General features: G+C 62.9%; 2 protein-coding genes across 2 annotated transcripts; one reads left to right on the forward strand and one right to left on the reverse strand.

The window, feature by feature from the left end:
• The first annotated feature begins 1216 nt into the window (after window positions 1-1216).
• Window positions 1217-14902, forward strand: VANGL2 (VANGL planar cell polarity protein 2). The gene is made up of 9 exons (XM_037370984.1): window positions 1217-1326; window positions 7714-7896; window positions 9523-9790; window positions 9884-10004; window positions 11507-12114; window positions 12580-12716; window positions 12921-13056; window positions 13409-13640; window positions 13955-14902. The coding sequence occupies exons 3-9, from the start codon at window positions 9720-9722 to the stop codon at window positions 14213-14215; spliced, it is 1566 nt and encodes a 521-aa protein (XP_037226881.1). The 5' UTR covers window positions 1217-1326; window positions 7714-7896; window positions 9523-9719; the 3' UTR covers window positions 14216-14902.
• Window positions 14903-18438: 3536 nt separating this feature from the next.
• LOC119140071 lies at window positions 18439-21471 on the reverse strand. The gene is made up of 7 exons (XM_037371114.1): window positions 21378-21471; window positions 20248-20454; window positions 20006-20107; window positions 19427-19465; window positions 19259-19320; window positions 18958-19056; window positions 18439-18833 (listed from the first exon to the last, which is right to left on the reverse strand). The coding sequence occupies exons 1-7, from the start codon at window positions 21436-21438 to the stop codon at window positions 18774-18776; spliced, it is 630 nt and encodes a 209-aa protein (XP_037227011.1). The 5' UTR covers window positions 21439-21471; the 3' UTR covers window positions 18439-18773.
• Window positions 21472-21498: the final 27 nt, after the last annotated feature.

Raw genomic sequence — 21498 nt, forward strand, 5'->3', positions numbered from 1 at the left:
CGCACGCCATTGGGCAGCGCGGGGGGGCGGGCCCGACCCGTTCCCAGCCTCGCTCATTGATATAAAGCGCCCGGCGGCGCGGTCCGGCTGTTCCGGGCAGGTGATGTGCCCCCGCCGTGGGGTCCCCCACGCGTGGGGCGGGGGGTCCCCACGCCTCCTGACCCTCCCCTCACCCAATAAGTGGACTAGCTTTGCACCCTTGCGTGGGGGGTCTTTGATTAAGGGTCTCTCTGGAGCAGGGGGGGTGCTGCGTCCCCCTCTGTGAGCAGTGCCCCCCCCCCCTCCCCCCCCAGTAGCACCCCGGGGGGGGGGGCGGGCGAGTTCTCCGTGAGAGCACAGGCTGCTTCCCACGGGCCCTGCTGGGCGAGGGGCTGGTGACACCACCACCCCAAGGGACCCCCCACCCGTGGTGTGGGGGCTTGCCTGTCTTCCCCACTTCCCTCACTCAAGCGGGTGGTCTGCAGGTGTCTGCCCACCCCCACACACTCCCTCGGGTCCTTGTTCCGTGGGGAGCAGGACTTTGGGGGGTGGGGGGTGTTCCACGTGTTCCCACACCGTGTGTTTGGGGGGGGTCACAGCTGCCCCACCGGCATCGGGGGGGTCCCACGTGCTGTGATCGGTTCCCAGGTCACACCCCCACACACACGCGAGGGGCTCGGCCGGACCCTCCACCGTTGAGGGGGGCTGGGGGGGTGTAGAGCCAGACCTGGGCAATGGAGCCAGTTTGGGGAGGGGGGTGTGTGTGCTTGTTCCCACGCGCATCAGTTCCCCCCCCACCCCAAATCAGCAGGGCACAAAGGTGGGGGCCGGAGCACGACCCCAACCCCCCCTCCAACGCGGGGTGGGGGGGGTGGGGGGTGTGCACCTTTGCCAAGGCGAAGGGTCATCCTTCCCCCGTGGCAGCCCGGGTGACCCTGGGGGGGGGGGGGGCATCACCCCACCCACCGCTGAATCCGGGGGGGGTGACCAGTGGGGCTGAGCCCCCCCAGCGGCTCCCACACGGTGTGATGCAGGATGGGGGCTGGGAGCCGGGGGTCGTGTCTGTGTCGTCCCCCCCCCACCCAGACAATGGCCCCGGCAGCGCGAAGCGGAGACAATGGGCGGGCGCGGGGGGGGGGGGCGGCCGGGAACAGCGGCGGCGGGGGGGGGGCTGCCGGGCCGGGGCCGGGCGCACGGCGGGGGGGGGGGGGGGGGCGCTCCGCTGGGATTCGGGGTTTCCTCCGCCTCCTCCTCCTCTTCCTCCTCCTCCTCCGCCGCCGCCGCCGCCGCCGCAGCAGCCCCGGGATTTCGGTGCGGGGGGGACGCGCACAAAGGTGCGGCGCGATGGTGAGTGCGGGGAAAGGGGGGCGGGGTGGGGGGGGGCGTCTGGGGTGCGGGGTGGCCCCCAGGGTAGGGCTGGGCTGCGAGGGGGGGGACACCCGGGGCCGGTCCCCGCAGGAAGGGCCTGGGAAGCCGGGGACTTTCCTGGGCCGGCAGCCAGGCGGGGAGCGGCTGCTCGGCCAGCCCCGAGCCGGGGGTGCCTCGCTGCGTGGGGGGGGGGGGGGGATGCGGGGCTGGGTACACCCCCACCCCCCCCAACCCCTGAGTTAGGGTGGGGGATGCTGAGGGTGCCCCCAGGGGTGGGCCCTGGGTGCTGGTTTGCTCCCTTTTTTGCAAGGCTCGGCTGGCACTGGGGGACCTCCCTGGGGATGGGGAGCGGGGGGGAATGCAGCAGGGTGGGTGGGTGTCCCCCCAGTTGCCCCCAGCCTGGCACTGGTGGCTGTGGGTTTCCCGCTTTGTAGCGGGTACGCTGATCCTGGACTTCACTGGGCTGCTGCCATCAGGCACCCGCTTGGCCCCCCAGCCCTTTGTGCCCAGCGTGGGGGCAGGCACAGGGCTCCCCCCCTGCGAGCAAGAGCATGACCCCACCAGTGACCCGGGGGGTAACAAGGGTGGGCACCCATGGGGCACCCGCCCCGCCACCTGCCCCATGCCAGGGCTGGGCGGCTGCGCGGGGGACGCGGCCGATGCTCCTGCTGGGATCTTGTGGGTGCTGGGAGGCAGGGGGTGCCCGCTGCGCCCATCCCTGCCCGCACTCACCTGCTCCCGGGACAGACCCGGCCGGATTCTGATCCGGTTTCTCTTGGTCCCATCCTGGCTCGGTGCCCTGAGACAACAGGGAGTTCCCTGTGCTCCGCACCGAGCTCCGACAGTGGCTCTGCTGCTCCGGCCGGGCTGCCCAGAGGCTTTATTTCCTTGGGAGAAGGCGTAGGGTCTGGTCCCCCCCCCTCCTCCAGGCCTTGGTATAATAACCGGGGGGGGGGGGGGGGGGGGAATGAAGAAGAATTAAATATTAGCTTCACGGAGCCTCTGGGGACGGCTGTTGCTTAATCACAGCGATTCAGGATTGTGTTGGGACCGAGCGGGCTCGGAGGCAGCCGGAGTCGATGCCATTCCCGGCTGCTCCCCTGTATTTACGCTGTCTTTGTGCTGGGGGGGCTGGAGCTGGGGATGAGACCAGCTGATTTAATTAGCAGCGTCCACTGGAGCGATGGCTCCTTGCCTGGCTGCTGGACCGTGGGGTGGGTGGTTTAGGGTCGCGGGTCACCGGGTCCCATGGGATACCCTCATCCTGGTGGCACGGCCGCCCATCCCGCTGCTCCTGGGCTGCCTTCAGCCATTGCCATCATTGATGTGGTTGCTTGTTTTCAGCAGCTTGCAGACAATGGGGCCAGAGAAGGCTTGGCGGGGGGGGGAAGGCAGGGAGCCCCCCCACCCCTAGCATCAGGCAGGGCTGAAGCAACCCCACGTCTTTGGTCTGACTTAATTTTGGATGTGGGGGGCTGTTGGCTGCGGGCCGGCGCGGCCAGCGGATGCTTTATGGCTTTATTGTCCGGCCGGGATGCTTGCGAGGGGGCCTCGGAGGAAACCACGGGCTTTCGCTGGGCTGCCCCCCCGGCGAGGGCCAGCGATGAAGCCGGCGAGTGCTCAGACCCACGGGCATCGTGGCACCGTCACGGCAGGACCAGCCACCAAAGCCAGACCCCACACGAGGGGGGGGGTTCCCCTCTCCAAAAGGCGTTTGCCGCCCCGAGCACTGCCGTCGGTGGGTGAATGCGGTCGGTGGGTGAATGCGGTCGCCTTCCTCCTTGCCTGGACCCAGATGGATCCCGTCTCTACGCTGCTTTTCCAGGCTCCGGGATGCAGATAACACTGTCTGCCTGTTGGGATTTAGTAGGGTTAAGGATTAGGCACCCGGAGTGGATGGAGCAGAGCTATAACTGATCTAAAAGTGCAGTTGTTGATGCTGTGGGTGGCCCTTTTGGGCTAGGAGCCGGCCCTTTTGGGCTAGAAGCCGTCCCTTTTGGGCTAGGAACCAGCCTTTTTGGGCTAGGAACCGGCCTTTTGGGATGTGGCTGCAGATCCTTGGGGACAGAGCTTCCAGTGATGCTCTGGGAGAACACGCTGACATCCGAGTAACAGCCGTAACCATGAGCATGGACCCCTGCACCTCCTCGGCTCGCCTTGTCCCAGCGCCCTGCGGCACCGCTGGGATGTTCGTGACCAGCAGAGAAGCAGCCTGGGACTCCAGCTGTCGCATCCTCCTGTGCCCCAGGGTGACCGTAGGTTTGTGGCGAGGTGCTGGCATCCCAGGTGGAGGTGCCAGCGGCGGGGCGGTGGGAGCAGGAGGGGACAGGGAGAGCTGGCAGGACCTCGCCATGGGGCTGGCGATGTGCTGGGCATCATGATGCCAGAGCCGGCACCAGGAACCGTGAGGTTGAAGCTGGTGCTCGTCTTCCCAGGAAGCCTTGTGTGCTTCTGGCGAGCTGGGGCCAAGGCAGGCGGGGGGGTGTCAGGGTTCAGGGGTGGGGGCTGAGCCCCTCTGCCCGGTGCTGAGCCCTGGGAAGGGGCAGATGAGGCAGGTGAGCTGGCCTGGGAGCTTGGCTGGCTGTAGGGCTGCAGTTAGGATCCCTTGGTGCCGGCCAGTTTTGCAATGCAAATACCTTTTCTTTTCATCCAAGCCCTGTTCTCATGCAAATCCCAGCTTTTTTGTACATTTTTTATTTTTTTTTTCTCCCTCTGGTTCTAGATCGCGGTGCAGTCGTTTTTTACCTGCGAGGAGGCAGCTAGTGCATCCCTGCCGCTCGATGCGGCTGCGACCTCCATCGCTCCCGGACATGCAGCGGGATTGAAATGCCGGGGGAAAGGCTGGGCTTTGTCCCCTAGTCGCAGTGGGACTTCCCCGCTGGAGCAAACTTGGTGGGGACCAAGCGCTGGAGGGACTGGACGTTCCTGTGGATATTGTAACAATCCCGAGTGATCCTAATTAAAGCTGGCAGTTTGGAAGGGATATTAAACCTTCTGCATCCAAGCTGACGCTGAGCAATTTGAGAGCAGAATGAGACCCCATGGGGGAGTTGGATTAAGCCGCTCGGGCTTCCCAAGGGCCTTTCCCGCGTCCCTCTGAAGCGCCTGGTCCTGCCAACGGACCAAAGAGCTGGAAGTTTGTGGATTTCTCCCAGCAACGGCATCTCTGGAGCTGGGGCTGGACCGGCACGGGGGGGGACTCGGCCGTGGAAAAGGTGCGGAGCAGCCTCGGGTGAGGAGGGTGCTGTGAGCTTGCCGAGAAGCCTCAGCTCTGCCAGCCGAGAGGAGGTGCGGGCTGGAGATGGCCCGGGCTGGATATGGCCCGGGGAGAAAGGAAGGAAAATTGTCTGTGTTTGTGCTTCTGCAGGGGGTGTGCGGACAGGGGGAGGACAGCGACGCGCCTTGGCCGCCTCTCCCCAGCTTCTTGGTCGATGGTGCATGGCTGATGCTTGGGGCTTTAATAGATGTGGCACGGGGAGGGGGGGGGGACACCTGCTGTGACCCCCCAGCTCCTGCCTGGGGAGCCTGTCTCCCCCACCCCAGCCCAAGCAGGAGCGCCCACGGGGATTTTCCCAGCCATGCGCCCACCTTCTGCTCGTCGCAGGTCACCCGCGGGCACCCCGCTCGCTGCAGCCTCCTCCGTCCCCCCAGCGTTTGGTGTGTATGTGATACAGGGCCACGGGTCCGTACCCCCCCCCCCCCCCCCCGCTCCCTTGGCAGCGCGGGGCTCGGGGGGCTGGTGGCCGGCGGGGGACCGCGGTGGTGGCCGGCCGGGGAAGCCGCCCATTGTGCAGAAGCAGCAAGGCGTGTGTGTGTAGCCAAGCAAGCAAATGTGCCGGGCGCTGGGCTCAGCAGACCCCTGGGCCGGCGCCGGGAGGTGCCTCCCGTTCCCAGGCTGGTTTTGGAGGTGTTCCAGCAGCATCCCCACCATGGGCATCTTCAGGGGTCCCCGGGCCAACCTCCCCAGTGTCGGAACGGTGAGGGAGGACCGCCTAAATTAGGTGTGAGGCAGGGCTGAGGCTGGCGTTAGGTTTTTGCCTGTCTGTAAACAGCTATGGACTCTGGCTTGCGGTGGCCTCAGTTTCCCATTTCTGTCATGAGTAGAGCCATGTTTCCAGCCCTCCGGGGCTTATTGGGAGGATGAACAGCGGCGGAGTCATGTGCCGGGAATCCAGGACCCCGGGGTCCTCCTGGCCTGTGACTCAGTTTCCCAGTCACTGTGATGCTTGTCGTGTCTCGCTGGAAAGTGCCTGCCCGGGTGCAGCCGATGTTCTCCTCCCGGCTCTGCTTGGCCCCGGCGGTGGAAGCAGGCTATGGCCGGCGTCGCGAAGGGCTGTTCCCACCCCTCTCAAACCACAGGGGAGCATCCTGGTTGAACGCTGGTATTTAGCGAGTTGACCCAGGTGCGAGTCACTGAGCTGTGGGCGCTCACCGATCCGCTCCAGCGCGAAGGCAGCCAGATCGGTCCCAACCCTCTTGGCCACGAAAGGAGCTGTTCTGCCACCGGTTTCTTCCTCTGCCCTTTGCTCAAAGCAGTTTTTTTTTCTCCAGCAAACGTTGTGCCCATCCCTTGGTGCTGAATAAAGCAGGCAGAGAGCCACGTGGCGTGGATTTGTGCTGCCCGGACCGAGGGGCACGCTGCCTCGGCAGGGACGGGAGGAGAGGATTTCCCTCTTGGGATTTACCCTGGAGCTGTTTGAAATAAGAAAACTTTTTCATCTAGAAATGCTTGGATTTTTTTAATTTTTATTTCAATTTTTTTGAGCATTTGAATGCAAAAGAAAGTTCGTCTTTGAGGTTCACGGACTCCAAGGCAGGAGAGACGGCGGCAGTGGCTTTTCTGACCGCCCCGAAGCTCCAGCCGCACTCTCTCCGCTTTGAACCCTGTGATGTGCTCCAGCATCATCCCAAGAAGCCATCCAGTCTGGACTTGAAGATGTGAAGAGATGGCAAATCCTCTCCTCCCCTGGGGAGTTTGTTCTGATGGTTAATCACCTCGCTATTAAAAATGTGAGTTTTCCTCCTCGTTTGCATGCGTCTGGCTCTCGCTCCCAGCCCTCGGCGGTTGCTCAGCGTCTCCGTGGGCTCTGTAAGATGAAGCTGCTTCTCCTCCTGGAGACAAGGCATCCATTTCCAGCCTCTCCACCTGAGCACCTTGGGCTGCTGAACCGGCTTTCCTCACTCTGCCGGGCAAACCATCAAAACAAAAAATCTCTTTCTTCCCAGCCGGAGCAGCCGACTTGCTCCACCAGCACCGGAGCAGCCGTGGGACAGGAGGACAAGGAGCTCCCGGCGCCGGCGATGTGCGGGATGGCTGCTTGATTGACAAATTAACCTTGCAAATCTGCCGGCTTGGGGGTTATTCCCCCCACCAGGCTTTGCTGGGGAGAAAATTTTGGGATGGGCAAGACAGAGGGTCCTCGTCGGCCAGAGCTGAGCCCTGGTGTGGGTGCAGAGATCGCCTGTGGTTCATCCATGGATCACGCCGGAGCAAAGCGTCCCGTGCCACTGCTGTGCCCTGGGAAAGAGCCCCGGAGCCTCTGCCCGTAACCTCTGCCCCGTCACCGGCTCCTGAATGAAGCGCCGGGCCGTTCCATGGCCCGTTGCTCACTCCCCGTGGAAATGCATGTCGTCTTCTCCCTCTGAACGGATCGGCACGTCTTGTTCTCCTTCTGAACAGATCAGCCTTCATCTCTGGCTTTGCTTTTGGGACCTGGATGGCCCTGGGGGTCCCCATGCCCCTGTGGGGACCCGTGACTCAAGGGTGAACCTGAAGCGTGGCTGCTGGCCGCAGGATTGTGGTGGCCAAGGAGCGTTAAATCCACGGGCTGGTGCCTGGAATCGCTGAGATGTGTTGGAAAACCCCGTCTTGACTTTGGCTTTCACCTCTCCGGGAGTGCCTGGCTCTGGCTGGAGCGGTGCTCAGCCCGGCTCTGGACACCTCGGGGAGGGTCGCATCCTGTGGCAGGTGGCCACAGGGTGCCAGGGTACCGGGCAGGGTGCTGGTGTGGCATGGAGGTGATGCTGGGGCAGGTTTTGGACTGTCGTGGTGTCCGTGGGGGTGTCCAGCCCACCCTTGTTTTCCTCCCATCGCTCCTCTCGGGTGCTGGCCAGGGGTCAAGGCCAAGCGAGGAGCTCTCACGGGGTGGGCGCCCCCGAGGGAAGTGGGGTGGGTGACCCGCAGGACAAGGACTTTGGCTGGCGGTGGCCAATGTGACGCGCTGCGGCTCTTCCCCCAAACGTGTGGCTTGGGTGGCTGCCACGGCACACGCGTGGTTCCCGTCCCTGGGGAGGGGGATGCTGCAATGCATCCGCGTGCGGCCGGGATGCCTGGCTCCTGATTCCCTTCTCTCTTGCTCCCCCCAGCTCGACCGCGGACCCCCGGCACAGCCGCCCGTCCCGTGAGCGGCCCCCCCATGCGCAGCCCCCCTCCGGTGCCCGCCAGCTGGATGCAGTCCCCAGCGGAGGCTCAGGATGCCCGAAGTGCCTCGGTGACCGCCGGGACGGGGGACAGCACCCGCCTGCAGCCGCCTCGCCCCGACCTCGCCGGTGAGTCCCCCAGCTCCGTCCCCTGCCCCAGTAGCAACCTCCTAATGGTGTTCATGGACCAGACTGGGGACAAGGCTGTCCTCGGCCCCCTGCGCATTGTTCCCAGCAGAAACCCGATCCCTGCCTGCAAACAAAGCCCAGAACAGGGGGCTGCAGGAGGTTGGGGGGGGGGCACAGGGGTGTTCTTTCTCTCCCGGCCCCTTCCCCCATCGCTCGCTGGGGATGCCGGGACGAGCTCCTGGCCCTGTTGCCATCTCCTAGACAACCAGCGGGAGGGAGGGGGGCTTTTGTTTCCATAGTGATAAATGTGTGAGCATCCAGCATCTGGGACAAAAGATCCCCCCCCCCCTTTCCTTTTTGCCTCCTCGACCCCCATCTCCCCCTCCCTGAGGCCTTGGAAAAGAGGCCAAAAGACATTTGGGTTTTATTTGGTCGAAATGGCATTCCCCTGGTAACCCGGCGCAGGCCTACCCCCAAACACAGCCGGCGCGGCCCCCCGGCATGTGCTGCTGCCTGGGAAGGGGGTTCGGGGCTCCTGGGGTGGCCCAGTGCCCACAGCCCCCCAGCACCCTTAGGGTGAATGCAGGAGGACCCCCCAACAGCATCCAGCATCCCCCCGCACAAGCCAGGCAGCGCGATGTCCCCAGCGCTTCCCATCTGTATCGGGGTCTCCCCCTTGGTGGGCTCACGGACAAGCCCCCCCCGCGCCCACCACGGGGCTGTGAGCAGCTGGGGGGTCCCCCAAGCCAGTGGGGTGACCCCAGGAGGCCACCGGCACAGAGCCTGGTTCCTGCCCGCATCCCCTGAGCCTTTACCCGGCCGGGACCCCAGCGGGGTGTGATTTTCCCACCCCAGCAGAGCCCCCCCACCATCGGTGGGCGTAGATGGGTCCCGTGTGTGTATATATTTGTATTTTATATTTTTACAGCAGATGGCTGTAATGGGCGTTTGGGGCTGGCCGGTAACGACGTGGCAGCCGTGAGTCAGCGCAGGGTGTTGGTATCTCCTCCGAGCCAGCCTTGCCATGCTGGACCAGTCCCCAGATGCTGGTGGTGGCCACTGGTCCCATCCCCGGAGCCGCCGCGCTCCGGGAGCTCCTGCCTTCCCCCGGCTCCCCCCGGCTCGGGCTGGCGCGGCAAGGGGGGCTGGAGCCGGGGCAAAGCGATGCTCCTGAGGATCCTGGATCCTGAGGATCCTGAGATCCTGACTCTGTGCTGGGAAACGTGTCCGGGCAGAGCCTTGTGCTGTGAGATGGGCCTGAAATGTTGCCTGTGCCCAATTATTCATTCCTTTATTATTTTTATTTTTTTTTTGGCCCCCACCCTAGGCCCTCTTTTGGCAGTTAAGAGACGGTGATATTAATTAAAGTGTAAGTCACCCAAACCAGAAGCTAATCACACAGTATCGTTAAGGAGGCAGGTGGCCGTCCCAGACCCAGCTGGGACATGGGATAAAATAGAAAACACCCCAAAATGACCCAAATTCCCTGTTGAAGCCCCGTCCCTGTTTGCCACCGTAGTGGTGTGGGGATGTGGTGGGTGGTGGGCAAGGGGATGCTCATCGGTGGCCAGGACCCCGGGGGCATTGCCAGGATGTGGCTGCTGACCCTTCCCTTCGCCTCCGCAGGCGGGCGAGCCCTTTTCTCCTGAGACGAGCCCGGCCAGGTGATCAAAATAGAGTCCCTCAAGGTGACGGTTGACTTCTTGAAGGTGCCCCTGGGCCTGAAGAAGCCCCCTCTGAAGGAGGCCCTGGCCGCTGTCCCGGGGCCGGGGAGACCCAAGCCCCTCGGCGTGGAGCGGCACAAGCCCCGGCGCCCCGACACCATGGACAATGAGTCGCAATACTCGGGATATTCCTACAAGTCCGGGCATTCCCGCAGCTCCCGCAAGCACAGGTGAGGAGTCAGGGTGTGCCCTGGGGGTCCCCTAGCTACAATGGGTGCCCCCTCCCCGGTGCACCCACGCTGCACCCTTCTTTTGCCTTCCAGGGACCGGCGGGACCGGCATCGCTCGAAAAGCCGGGACGGGAGCCGCGGGGACAAGTCGGTGACCATCCAAGCACCAGGCGAGCCCCTGTTGGACAATGAATCGACGCGGGGGGACGAGAGGGTGAGTTGGGCAGGGGGAGAAGGGAAGTTGGCACCGCTGCTCCGCCACGGGGATGCTGCCGAGGGTGGGAGGGCTCCCGGCATTCCTGGTGCTCCCCGGCGGAGCGGTTGAGCCGGTTGGGTTGGCCCTGGGCTGGGGAACGGGTCCAGCCCCGGCGGGGAGGGTGGGTGGGCAAGCGGCGCGGGTGCAAATGAAAGGGGACAGGCTGTGGCGGCGCCCCGGGGAAGCAGCCTGGGGATCCACTCCCTAGGGATCCACTCCCTGGGGATCCACTCCCAAGGGATTAGCTTCAGCTCCTCACTCAGTGCCTGCAGGATCACACCAGCGACGAGGTTGGTGCCCAGGAGGCTCCCGTGCTGCATCCCTCCACCGGCTGCCCCAGCCCGGGGGTCCCACGGGGGTCCCTGGGTGTGAGCCAGTGGGTGTAGCACTGCTGTGACCCCCACGCTGGGTGCCAGCACCCCTCCGGCCGCCGCAGAGCCCAGTCCCTGGCTTTAATCATCTCCCAGCCACCTACACAGGCGGCTCCAGCTCTTTTCATCTTCCCCCACCAAGAAGTCGGCGCCGGCAGGGGCCAGTGTTTGCGGTGGCCAGGATGCCGGTGGCTGAGCTTGCCCAGTCCGGCCGTGGCCGGAGCAAGCTGATGGCAGCGTGGATTTTCCTGGAGACAGGCTGGGATATGGACTGGTCCTCCTGGACCCTCCCCCGCATCCCACCCCCCCTGCATCCCACCCCCCCTGCATCCCACCCCCCCCATCCCACCCCCCCGCATCCTACCCCTCCGCAAAGGCCCAGGCTGCGGCTCTAGTTTGCTATTTGGAATGAAATCACCGGCTTTCCTGTGGAAGCTCAGGGGAAAAAAATAGGATCCGATAAATCCCCAAGTTTCAGGGATGCCGAAGTGCCGTAAAATGTGAAAGTCTGAGAGTGTGCGGGGCAACATCTTCTCCCCCCACTGAAACGCCACGTTTTAACTGGGAGGGAATCAAATGGGGTCGTTTCTGCACCCCTCTGGCTGGGGAAGGGGGGGTTGGACCCTGCAGGAGACTCGTCCGGCGCTCTGAGCTGCTGGATCGCCGGTGATTTGATCCTGCCCGGCGCGGGGCTGGGGGAGGCAGCACCCGCCCGCCCGGCGGCACCAAGGGTGTGTTGGGACGGCAGCCGGGCATGTTCCTTCTGGCCCCACTGATGAGGGGGTTTGCCTGGAAGCAGGATGCTTCCCACTTCCAAAGCTGCTCGCGCTGGTGCTGGAGAGGTGGAGCGTGGCACAGAGCTGCTGACGGGGGTTTCCTAGAGGGTCCTGGCCAAATCGCTGCATCCCCCCCAACCCTGGGTTGAGGTTTCCACCGTCTAAATGGGGGTGATGGCACCAGGCAGCACGCCAGGCTTTGAGGTTTGGTGGATGGGAGGTGGTGGAGTGGGGATGGGGGTGGTCCAGCGTAACCAACAGCCGCCCCGGGTGCTGGGGACCTGTGTAACCCTCTCCCATCTGCCCTCCCCAGGATGACAACTGGGGTGAGACCACCACGGTGGTGACGGGGACGTCAGAGCACAGCATCTCGCACGATGACATCACCCGCATCACCAAGGACATGGAGGACAGCGCCCACCTGGACTGCTCCCGGCACCTGGGCGTCTCGCTGGCCGGGGCGCTGGCGCTGCTTGCCTTCCTCACCCCCCTCGCCTTCATGCTCCTGCCCCAGCTGCTGTGGCGGGAGGAGCTGGAGCCCTGCGGGACACCCTGCGAGGGGCTCTTCATCTCCGTGGCCTTCAAACTCCTCATCCTCCTGCTGGGCAGCTGGGCTCTCTTCTTCCGTCGCCCCAAAGCCTTCTTCCCTCGCGTTTTCGTCTTCCGAGCGTTGCTCATGGTGCTCGTCTTCCTCCTCGTCGTCTCCTACTGGCTTTTCTATGGCGTGCGCATCCTGGACTCGCGGGACCGCAACTACCAGGGGGTGGTGCAGTACGCCGTCTCGCTGGTGGACGCGCTGCTCTTCGTGCACTACCTGGCCGTGGTGCTGCTGGAGCTGCGCCAGCTCCAGCCCCAGTTCACCCTCAAAGCCGTCCGCTCCGCCGACGGCGCCAGCCGCTTCTACAACGTCGGCCACCTCAGGTAGGGGCTGCTGGGGGGGTGTTCCTGCGTTTCGTGGTGTCACTGGGTGTCAGGGCGTTCCCGTGATGCGCGTTGATGCACACACGTGTGTGCTCACGCATTCCTGCGCAACGGGGGGCAGTGATGTGTGCGCGTTCGTGTGTGCGCGTTGATGTGCCTGTGTGTGTGCCCACGCGTCGCTGCATGTCCACGTGTGGTGGTGCGTGTGCATTGGTGCGCAGCCGCGTGTGGGCACGTGCACACCTGTAGCCGCGAGCGGTTGTGCCCATGCCGCCACCCACCGTGGCACCAGCCAGCCCGGAGGAGCTGCGTGTCCTGCGGCAGGTGCAGCCCCGCTCCCGCTGGCACACGCTGTCCATCCCTCCCTCCTCATCCTGCCCCGGCTGTGCGCGCCCCCCACCCTCGGCGTGGTGCTAACCGGCTCTCTGTGCCCCCCTCCCCGTGCCCGGCTGTGTCTCCCTGCAGCATCCAGCGAGCAGCCGTGTGGATCCTGGAGAATTATTACCACGATTTCCCGGTCTACAACCCTGCCCTCCTCAACCTGCCAAAATCCGTCCTGTCCAAGAAAATGTCCGGGTTTAAAGTCTATTCCCTCGGCGAGGGTGAGCTCCCCTTCCCCTGGCTTCTCCTCTTGTTCTCTCTCCTCCTTCCCTTCCCCATCCTTGTGGTTTTCCTCTCCGGAGGCTCCTCTTCGCTCTGGAGAGCCCAGAGCAGGATCGCCACAGCCTGGCTGTGGGGCAGGAGAACATCAGGCACCCCCCAGCCCCCCCCCCGCCCCCCCTCTCACCTCACCCTTTTCCCTGCAGAAAACACAACGAACAACTCCACGGGCCAGTCGCGGGCTGTCATCGCGGCGGCCGCCCGGAGGCGCGACAACAGCCACAACGAGTATTACTACGAGGAGGCAGAGCACGAGCGCAGGGTGCGGAAACGCCGCGCCAGGTACGGGGTCGGCAGTGGGATTTGCTGGGCGCCCCACAGGGTACCCATCCCAGCCCCCCCCCCCCGAGGACCTGGGCTGTGCTGGCAGGAGGGATGGGGGCGCTCCTGGGGTCACCTGCAGCCCCCACCCCCCCCCTAAGATGAGGTGTCCCTGCTCTTGGGGTAGCGCAGCCCAAGCCTGGCTGTTGCGTGGCACAGATCTGCCCCAAAAATTGTTTTGGGGGGGAGGGTGGGCTCCTGGCAGCCGTAGGTAGAGCAGGGGGCGAGTGGCTCCCCCCAACCCCAGGGGGTCTCGTGCCCGTGGCTGGGCTGTGCCCCGCTGCGGCCACATCCCTGGCTTTCCTCCCGACAGGCTGGTGGTGGCGGTGGAAGAAGCCTTCACCCACATCAAGCGGCTGCAGGAGGAAGACCAGAAGAACCCGCGGGAGATCATGGACCCGCGGGAGGCGGCTCAGGCCATCTTCGCCTCCATGGCCCGGGCCATGCAGAAGTACCTGCGCACCACCAAGCAGCAGCCCTACCACACCATGGAGAGCATCCTGCAGCACCTCGAGTTCTGCATCACCCACGACATGACGCCCAAGGTGCGCGGAGGGCACGGCGAGGTGGGGTGGATCCGCGGGTTTGCCCAAGGGCTTGGTCTAGAGGTTCTTGGGTGGGTTTTTTTCTTTATTCCCCACCATGTGAGAGTGTCCCCCCCTCCCCAGGGAGGGTAAGGGGTTGGGGGACACAGTGAGAAAAGCGGGTGTAACCCGCAATGCGCAGCGATGGGAACCAGCCGCGTGGGGATGTCTTTCCTGCAGGACCTGCTGAGCAGCTTGAAGCTGCAAAAAAATAAAAATAAAAATCGGCTGAGCTGTAGGAAGGTGACGTCCCCGTGTCCTTTCCTTCCTCCAAGGCGTTCCTTGAGCGGTACCTGACGGCCGGGCCCACCATCCAGTACCACAAGGACCGCTGGCTGGCCAAGCAGTGGACGCTGGTCAGCGAGGAGCCGGTGACGAACGGCCTGAAAGATGGGGTGGTCTTCGTGCTGAAGCGCCAGGACTTCAGCCTCGTGGTGAGCACCAAGAAGATCCCCTTCTTCAAGCTCTCGGAGGAGTTCGTGGACCCCAAGTCGCACAAGTTCGTCATGAGGCTGCAGTCGGAGACCTCCGTGTGAGCTGAAGAGGGATGGAGAGGGGTCGGGGGGGGAGGACCCTCTCCGCACCCCTCCGTCTCATCCTCCCCGTCTCTCCCGGGGCTTAGGGAGGCCATGGCTGGAGGGAAAGGACTGCGGCAGGCGCACGCCCAGCTCCATCGCCTACCTGTGATCACTCGCCCTCTGCCTCGGCTTGGTCCCTGTTGGGGTGGGCTGAGCCCTTTCCTCCTCCTCCTCCTCCTCCTCCCCCTCCTCCTCCTCCTCCTCCTCCTCCTCCTCCTCCTCCCTGAAACCCAGGTCCTTGTAGCATCCCCCCCGGCGGAGGACAGTGGCACGGCCAGGAAGGAGACGGCATTTCGGTGCCATAACCCAAGGGCTAACTCTTCCGTGTTCCTCACCAGCGTCTTCAAGCACCATCAGGTCCCAAGGACCTTCTGCGCTTGCCCGTTTTTTACCTGGGAACTGTCCTGGCTCTGGCCTTAAACCACTGCCCGGCGTCTGGGGCTGGTTTTTAATCCTAGAGATGTTTTTGGGGAGTATTTTCCAAACACCTCCGCAATCCGTGGCTGCTATGAAAACCTCCCCCCGCATCTAAGACACCAGAGCGGCGATGCTCCTGGCTGTAGGAACGTCCTCCTCGCCTCTCTGCTGATGGTTTCCACGCTCAACTCTTAACAAAAGCAAGTGAAAATCCAGTTTTTAAGAGAAGCAGAAGTTGTTTGGTGTTTTTGAAGTGGTTTCCCTGCTCCCAAGGTGACCCATGTGCCTGGTCCCAGCAGCATCTCCATGGGGTTTCCACATGCTGGTTGGAGCTGTGGCTGGGGGTCGCAGGCAGAGCAGCTTCAAACGGCTCTCGGGGTCCAATCTTGGGGTGGGATGAATGAAACAAGGGGTTCCTGGCGAGGGTGGTGAGGGCTGGTGGCTCAATGAGGTCCTTAGTTAACGTCCCACGGTGATGGGTGGCCCGTGGTGGTCCCACGAGCAGGGGGCTGGCCAGCCGGCGGGGATGCAAAAGCTTTTGCCTTCCCTTGGTTTTGTTAAGGTCACAAATACCTCATGGATTTATCTTAAATTTTTGTGGGTTTTTTTGATGTTTTTTTTCCCTCCAGATCCCATCGTCCGGCCATACTGTGCCAGGTTGGGGTCTCGGGGGGGGGGGGGGGGGGGGGGGGGGGCGGGGGTTAGGGCACGGGAGCTGCCAAATTTCATCCCAGGGAGCCGTGCGGTTGGTTTGATATTGGTTTATTTTGTCCTAAGCACTAAAAGGGGGGGAGTTGGGGGCAGAGGAGGGGGCGGGGGGCTACCGATGCCCCTCGGGCCATGGCACACTGGCCACATGTGCCACCCTAGAGGAGCTGGGGGCTTCCCCAGTAAGTACCAGTAGCAAAATTGAGATGCTGGAGGGGGTCCTGCAGGGTCCGTCCCCATTGAGCACCGTGCTGCTCAGGGCTGGCTTTCCCCATTTCCAGGAAATTTCCATTTATCGGGAGTTTCTGACCCTCCCTGCCGCCCCCTGCATCTTCCAGCCTGATGAGGCTGAAGCAGCCAGGTTCCACCCACCCCCCCCCGGTCCCCCCGCTCCATCAGTGCAGCTGCCGCTGGGAGCCCATTTTGGGGTGTTTTACTGCAAAAAAAAAGACTTCAGTGAGCATGAGCGGATGGGTCAGCCGGGGAGGGGGGATTTTCCACTTGGATTTTAAGAAGAATAAACCATTTTTCATTCATTTTTGGGTTGGTTTTTTGGTTGGTTGTTTTATTTGTTGGTTTTTTTTTTTTCCCCACAGAGCCGAGACCTTGTGCATGCGTGTAGAAAATTGTAAAATGTAAAATTGTTTTTTAATATATAAAAAGCTTGTTTTTACAGTTTGCAGTGGATCGAAGCATTACGGCAGTGGTAGGAAGTTTCGTTGGTTGTTGTTTTTTGGTTTTTGTTTTTGGTTTTTTTTTTTCATAGAGGAACTAAAACTGTACAAATTTTTTTATATATAAAATAAACCCATTTTGACTTTTTTTTTTTTTTTCTTTTTTCCCTTTTGTCTTCCTGCACCTGATACTTTGGGGTGAGGCAACAGGTTTAGGTCTCAGCTCTGGTCCTGCCTGTACCCTGGGCAGCTCAGGGGAGATGCTGCACTGGCAGGATGCGGCCTCAAGAGAGCACTTGGACAGAAATTCATCCTGCCCTCGGAGGATGCTCAGTGTAGGACAAGGGCTTGGGGGTGGTGGGGGCCATGGGTTTAAGGTCTGTGGGGTCAAGGAGTTGGGGATTATGTGGCCAAGGGTTTGGGGTCTATGAGGACAAGGGGCTTGGAGGATATGGGATGAAGGGTTTGGGGGGGTGTCAAGGATTTGGGGGTTGTGGGCACCAAGGATTTAAGGTCTGAGGAGGCAAAGATTTGGGGGGGGGGTCAAGGATTTGGAGGTTGTTGAGACCAAGAATTTGAGGTTTGAGGGGGCAAAGGTTTGGGGTTTAGGGGTCCAAGGGGTTGGGGTTTGAGGGGTTAAAGAGTTGGGGTCTGGAGGGCCAAAGATTCGGGGTCTTCGGGACAAAGGGCTTGGAGGCTCTGGGGTGAAGGGTTTGAGGTTTGAGGGGTCAAGGATTTGGGGTTTGAAGGGGCAAAGGTTTGAGGTTTAGAGGGCCAAGGAGTTGGGGTTTGGGGGGTCCAACGGTTTGGGGTCTGAGGGGCCAAGGAGTTGGGGTCTGTGAGGTGTGGGGGCTTGTGGGGGCCAAGGCTTTGGGCTTTCTGGGACAAATGACTTGGAGTCTAATGGGGCCAAAAGCTGGTGTTCTGTGGGGGACCAAGGGTTGGGGTTCATGGGGCCAAGGGGATGGAACCCGTGGGGGCCAGGGGTTCGGGGGACCAAGGGTTGGGAGTTTATGGGGCCAAGGGGTTGGAGGACCAAGGGCTGGGAGTTTATGGGACCAAGGGGTTGGAACTGATGGGGGCCAAGGGTTCAGGTGACCAAGGGGTTGGGGTTTATGGGGCCAAGGGTTCAGGGGACCAAGGGTTTGGGGTGTTTGGGGCCAAGAGGTTGGGGTTTTGGGGCCAAGGATTGGGAGTTTATGGGGCCAAGGTGATGGAACCCATAGGGGCCAAAGGTTTGGGGGACCATGGGTTTGGGGGACCACAGGTTTGGGGTTTAAGGGTCCATGGGGTTGGGGTTTATGGGGCCAAGGGGTTGGAACCAGTGGGGGCCAAGGGGTTGGGGGACCAAGAGTTTGGGGGTTTTGGGGCCAAGGGGTTGGGGTCTGTAGGGCCAAGGGGTTGGGGGACCAAGGGGTCGGGATTTATGGGGCCAAGGGGTTGGGATGAGCAGAGGGCAGCAGGGGCTGCTGCTCTACCTCCCCTCAGTGCAGACTGGAGAGATGCCCAGACCTTGCCGGCGGGGGGACGAGTCCCAACCCCTTTGCTGGGGGAGCGGGTCCCCCCGTGCTCAGCTCCCCGGGGTGTTGCAGAGCCTCCACCTGCCCTGGGGCTGCTGCCTGCGGTCGCCTCACTGCGACAATCAAGGCAGCGGATGTGCCGGCACCTGCGTGTGTCCCCCAGCACCCGCCTGCACCCCACAGCCAGCCCAGAGCCCCCACCCCATAGCCTGCTCCCCCCAGCCACCAAAACAACGGCAACGGTTAGTCACTGGGAACCCGCATCAGCGTTTCCTTTGGCTTTTGCACCTTTTCTGCCCCCATCTCAGCTTTGCCCCCCGCCCCCCGGCTGCGCCTCGCTCCGTGCACTTTGCAGGGGGGTGTTTGCCGGGGGGGTGAGGAGCAGAGCAAGGGGAAACTGAGGCAGGTCACTGCAACCACCGCTGTTCCCAGGAGCTGGATCCCTGTAGTGCATGCGTGGAGGGAGGGGGAGGGGGGGTTGCTAGCCCCCCTGCCAAGCCATGCTGGGGGTCAGACCCACCCCCCACCCCCCCCAGGCTCCTTGTTTCCCTGAGGACATTCCCGCAGAGGCAGTGGGGCTCCTGCTTCCAGCCCTCACCCCATCTTTGACCTGTGATGAGTTCTCACAGTCATCTGACAAGCTGCTGGCCCCGGGGGCGGGGGGTGGAGGGGGGGGCGGGGGTTATTTCAATCCTGTGTGGGTGTTTGGTGGTTTTTTTTTCCCCTTCCATGAATAAGCAAGCAACAGCATAACTCCTTCTCCGCGTGGGCTGGCCGCCAGCCGCCTCCGCTCCCTTCCAAGAGATGGGGGAAAAAGTGATGGGTGTGCTGGGCATGGGGCCTGGCACAGAAAGCCCAGGAGTTTTGGGGTGAAATCCTGCTTTATTGTCTCGGCCATGCCCAGCCCATGCACCCCAAGCCCCTATCCTTGCATGTGGGGCACGGCAGTAGCAGCATACGCGCCGCCACATCCCACGCGGGTCCCTGTCCCATGTCGGTCCCCATTCCCACCGGGATTTGGGCACATGCTCGAGCATCCGTAGGAAGGGCTGAGGCGGCACGTGATGTTCGTGCCCCCCCCCCCAGCTGCCACGTGGTCCCTGGTCATCATCCTGGCTTGGTCCCCACGCTGCCCATCAGGGGTGGCCTCGTGCTCCCTGGGGGTGTCTGGAAGCCCCTGGGGTCACCCAGGAGCCCTCAGTCGGCACCAGGCTCCTCAGAGCAGCAGGGACCACTGGCAGCTGTGGGGGTATCGGGCTGGGGAGAAGCAAAATCAGGCACTGGGGGGGGGGGCTACAAGCCTTCCCCAGGGACCTGCACGGACTGGGGCTCAGCTGGCAGCCCCTCCCCCCCCCTCAAGTACTGGGGCTCAGTGAGATACCTGGGATGGCAGCAGCTGGGGCGGTGGGGGGTCAGGCTCACAGAAGGTGGTTTCGATGTGCTCCAGGTCTGGGGGTTTCTCTAGCCCCTTCCTCTCCTCCTGCAAGAAACGCAGCGGCTGCTGGAGGAGCTGCACTGAGCATCCTCATCACCCGCCTCCCCTGTGCCACATGGCTGCGGTGGATGGGGAAACTGAGGCAAGAGCCGGCAGTTGCCCAAAGCCGTGCTGGGGCTGGCAAGGACCTCTCAGCCCTTCCAGCTCATGCGTTGCTGGTGAGAGGATCCCCAGCAGCCCGGCTCACCTGAGCGATGGGGATTATCGGGGTGGTGTCGTGGTTAGGGACGTGGTCCAGGGCTCCCAGATCTGCAATGCAAGGAGCCGGGGATGTGAATGGCAGCACCGAGAGCAGGGCAGGGATGGGACGATGGGATGCCCTGGCCCCGCGGGGCTTGGGCTGGCCACGTCTCACCTGAAGAGTCACTGGCGGAGGCAGCTCGGTCCCGGCTCCCTGCGGACCAGGGCAGACACAGGCGTTACAGCGGGGCCAAAGGGGCTTATTTTTTTATTCTTTGCAAATAAGCCCAGCAAGGACCTCCTGGGAAGAGGGCAGTGGCAGGGATGAGCTGCTGAGCTTTGGGGTTTGATTTACAGGAGGTCAAAACCCCAAGGCCAAGGTTTGCGTTAGAACAGAGCAGGAGAAGCCCCAGGGCAAAGGGCAGAGCTGGCACCCAGATGCCAAACTGAGCAGAAAAGGAGCGAACAGATAAATCTCTGGACTTTTCAAGCCAGATCTGAGCAAGGGGGAACCCTCCCCACAGAGCTAAGCTGTGGCCAAAGGGATTTCTGGCAAGGGCCTGATCCTGCCCGCCCTGCTCCAACACGTAGCCAGACCCCCCTCATGTTGCTGTGCCAGAATAACTGATTTCTTTGTGCCACTTCTCGATGCTTTGAGGATGTGGGCTGCAAGGTGGCTGTCACCCTTTCCTGCTAACTGAGCCCACGGTTGAGGGAAGGGGGGAGGCGCTGGTGCCCCGGCGGGGGAGCTCACCTTCCCCCTTGGTCCGCCAGTAGGTGACTAAGAGCACGAGCAGAGCGACCACCACAAAGATGCCAGGGGACCAGTACCTGATGGGAACAGCCGATGCATTTTCTATGGGAAGAGATAGGAGATATGGGCAAGCTGCCCACTCAGGTGGGCAGGCACCAGGGGGGTCCCTGGGGGGATGCAGAACCCTCCAGGATGATGACACATCCCCAAGTCACATCTCTTCCTTTCTCTCTGGGACTCACGGGTTTTGTTCCCCACGGCGCCTGCTTGCGTCGGCACCAGCTGGGTGATGGGGTCCCAAGTCCAAGGAGGGGTTGGGGTGGCCGTTGGCCACGTCGTCAGCTTGGCCACGTCCCTGGCAGTTGTGGTGGGGTCTCCCGTTGGCTCCAGGGTGTCATCATGCTGCGTCGTGTTTTGATGCCCCGGCTCCTTTTCTTTGAGGACAAGAGCTGGGAACGAGGGTCATTAATTCCTGTTGCTGCCTCCCCAAAGCCGAGCTGCCCCCAGGGATCAGGAGCGGAGCTGCAGAGCTGGGGCTGCACCAGCCCCCCCCAGCGCTTCTGCGCCAGGAGCTCAGCCTGCACCACAGCATAGGGAAAGGCGAGGTAGGAGCAAGAACCAGCTAACCCACATCCCTCCGGTGACTCGGGATGGAGGTGTGGGGCTAGGGGGCCATCGCCAGAGCAGGCTGGGGGGTGACAGCAGAGCAGCAGGTGCTGACATCCCACATCCTGCTGGGGTGGCGAGCGCCAGGTTCACAGCACGCTCCTGCCGAGACAAACCCCCACTAATGAAGATGCTGGCAACAACGGCAGCCCCGCGGTGGATGCCGGGGAGCCCAAGCCAGGGGCTCGCTGGAAGCCGTGTGTGGTCACGTACTGCTGGGTGGCACCGTGCTTGACGCAACCCCGTGGAGTGGCCGGAGGTTGGGCAACTGGCAGCGGTGCCAGCACGGGTGGGAGCTCTGCAGGGGGAAAACAGGGTCCCCGAGCGAACAAGCTCACAGCCACTATGCTGCTGGCCACGAAAGGGAGCGTAGCATCCCTGCTGCTTGGCCAGTAAAAGGCTGGGCAGGAGCAAGGGAGCTCGGGTTGTGGGTTTGCAGCACAACTCGGTGCTGGGAGAGCCCAGAAAACCCCTCACTGTCCCCCGGCACGTGAGCCAGACTGCGACCAAGCAATAAAGCAGGCGGCCTGAGCTTTGCCCTCCACAAAACGGCCAGGCGAGCATCCTGCCTGGCTACCAAGGATCCCCTAGGAAGGCATCGTGGCATCGCACCTGCTGCCTGCACATCGCCCCTTCCTCTTCCTGCCTCCAGCCCCACAGATGGGGGGAGCCCCTGGACCCCCCAGCACCCCCCAGCCCCACTCACCAGCTCCAGAGCAGAGCACTGCGATGCAGAGCCACCCCAGCCCAGCACCTCTGGGGTCCATCCTCCTCTGCCCCACCGAGCCTTCCACCGCTGCTCCCCCTCTTGCAACGCCTTCCTTCCC

The sequence above is a fragment of the Falco rusticolus genome, chromosome 19, assembly GCF_015220075.1.
Source record: "Falco rusticolus isolate bFalRus1 chromosome 19, bFalRus1.pri, whole genome shotgun sequence".
Taxonomy (NCBI): Eukaryota; Metazoa; Chordata; class Aves; order Falconiformes; family Falconidae; genus Falco; species Falco rusticolus.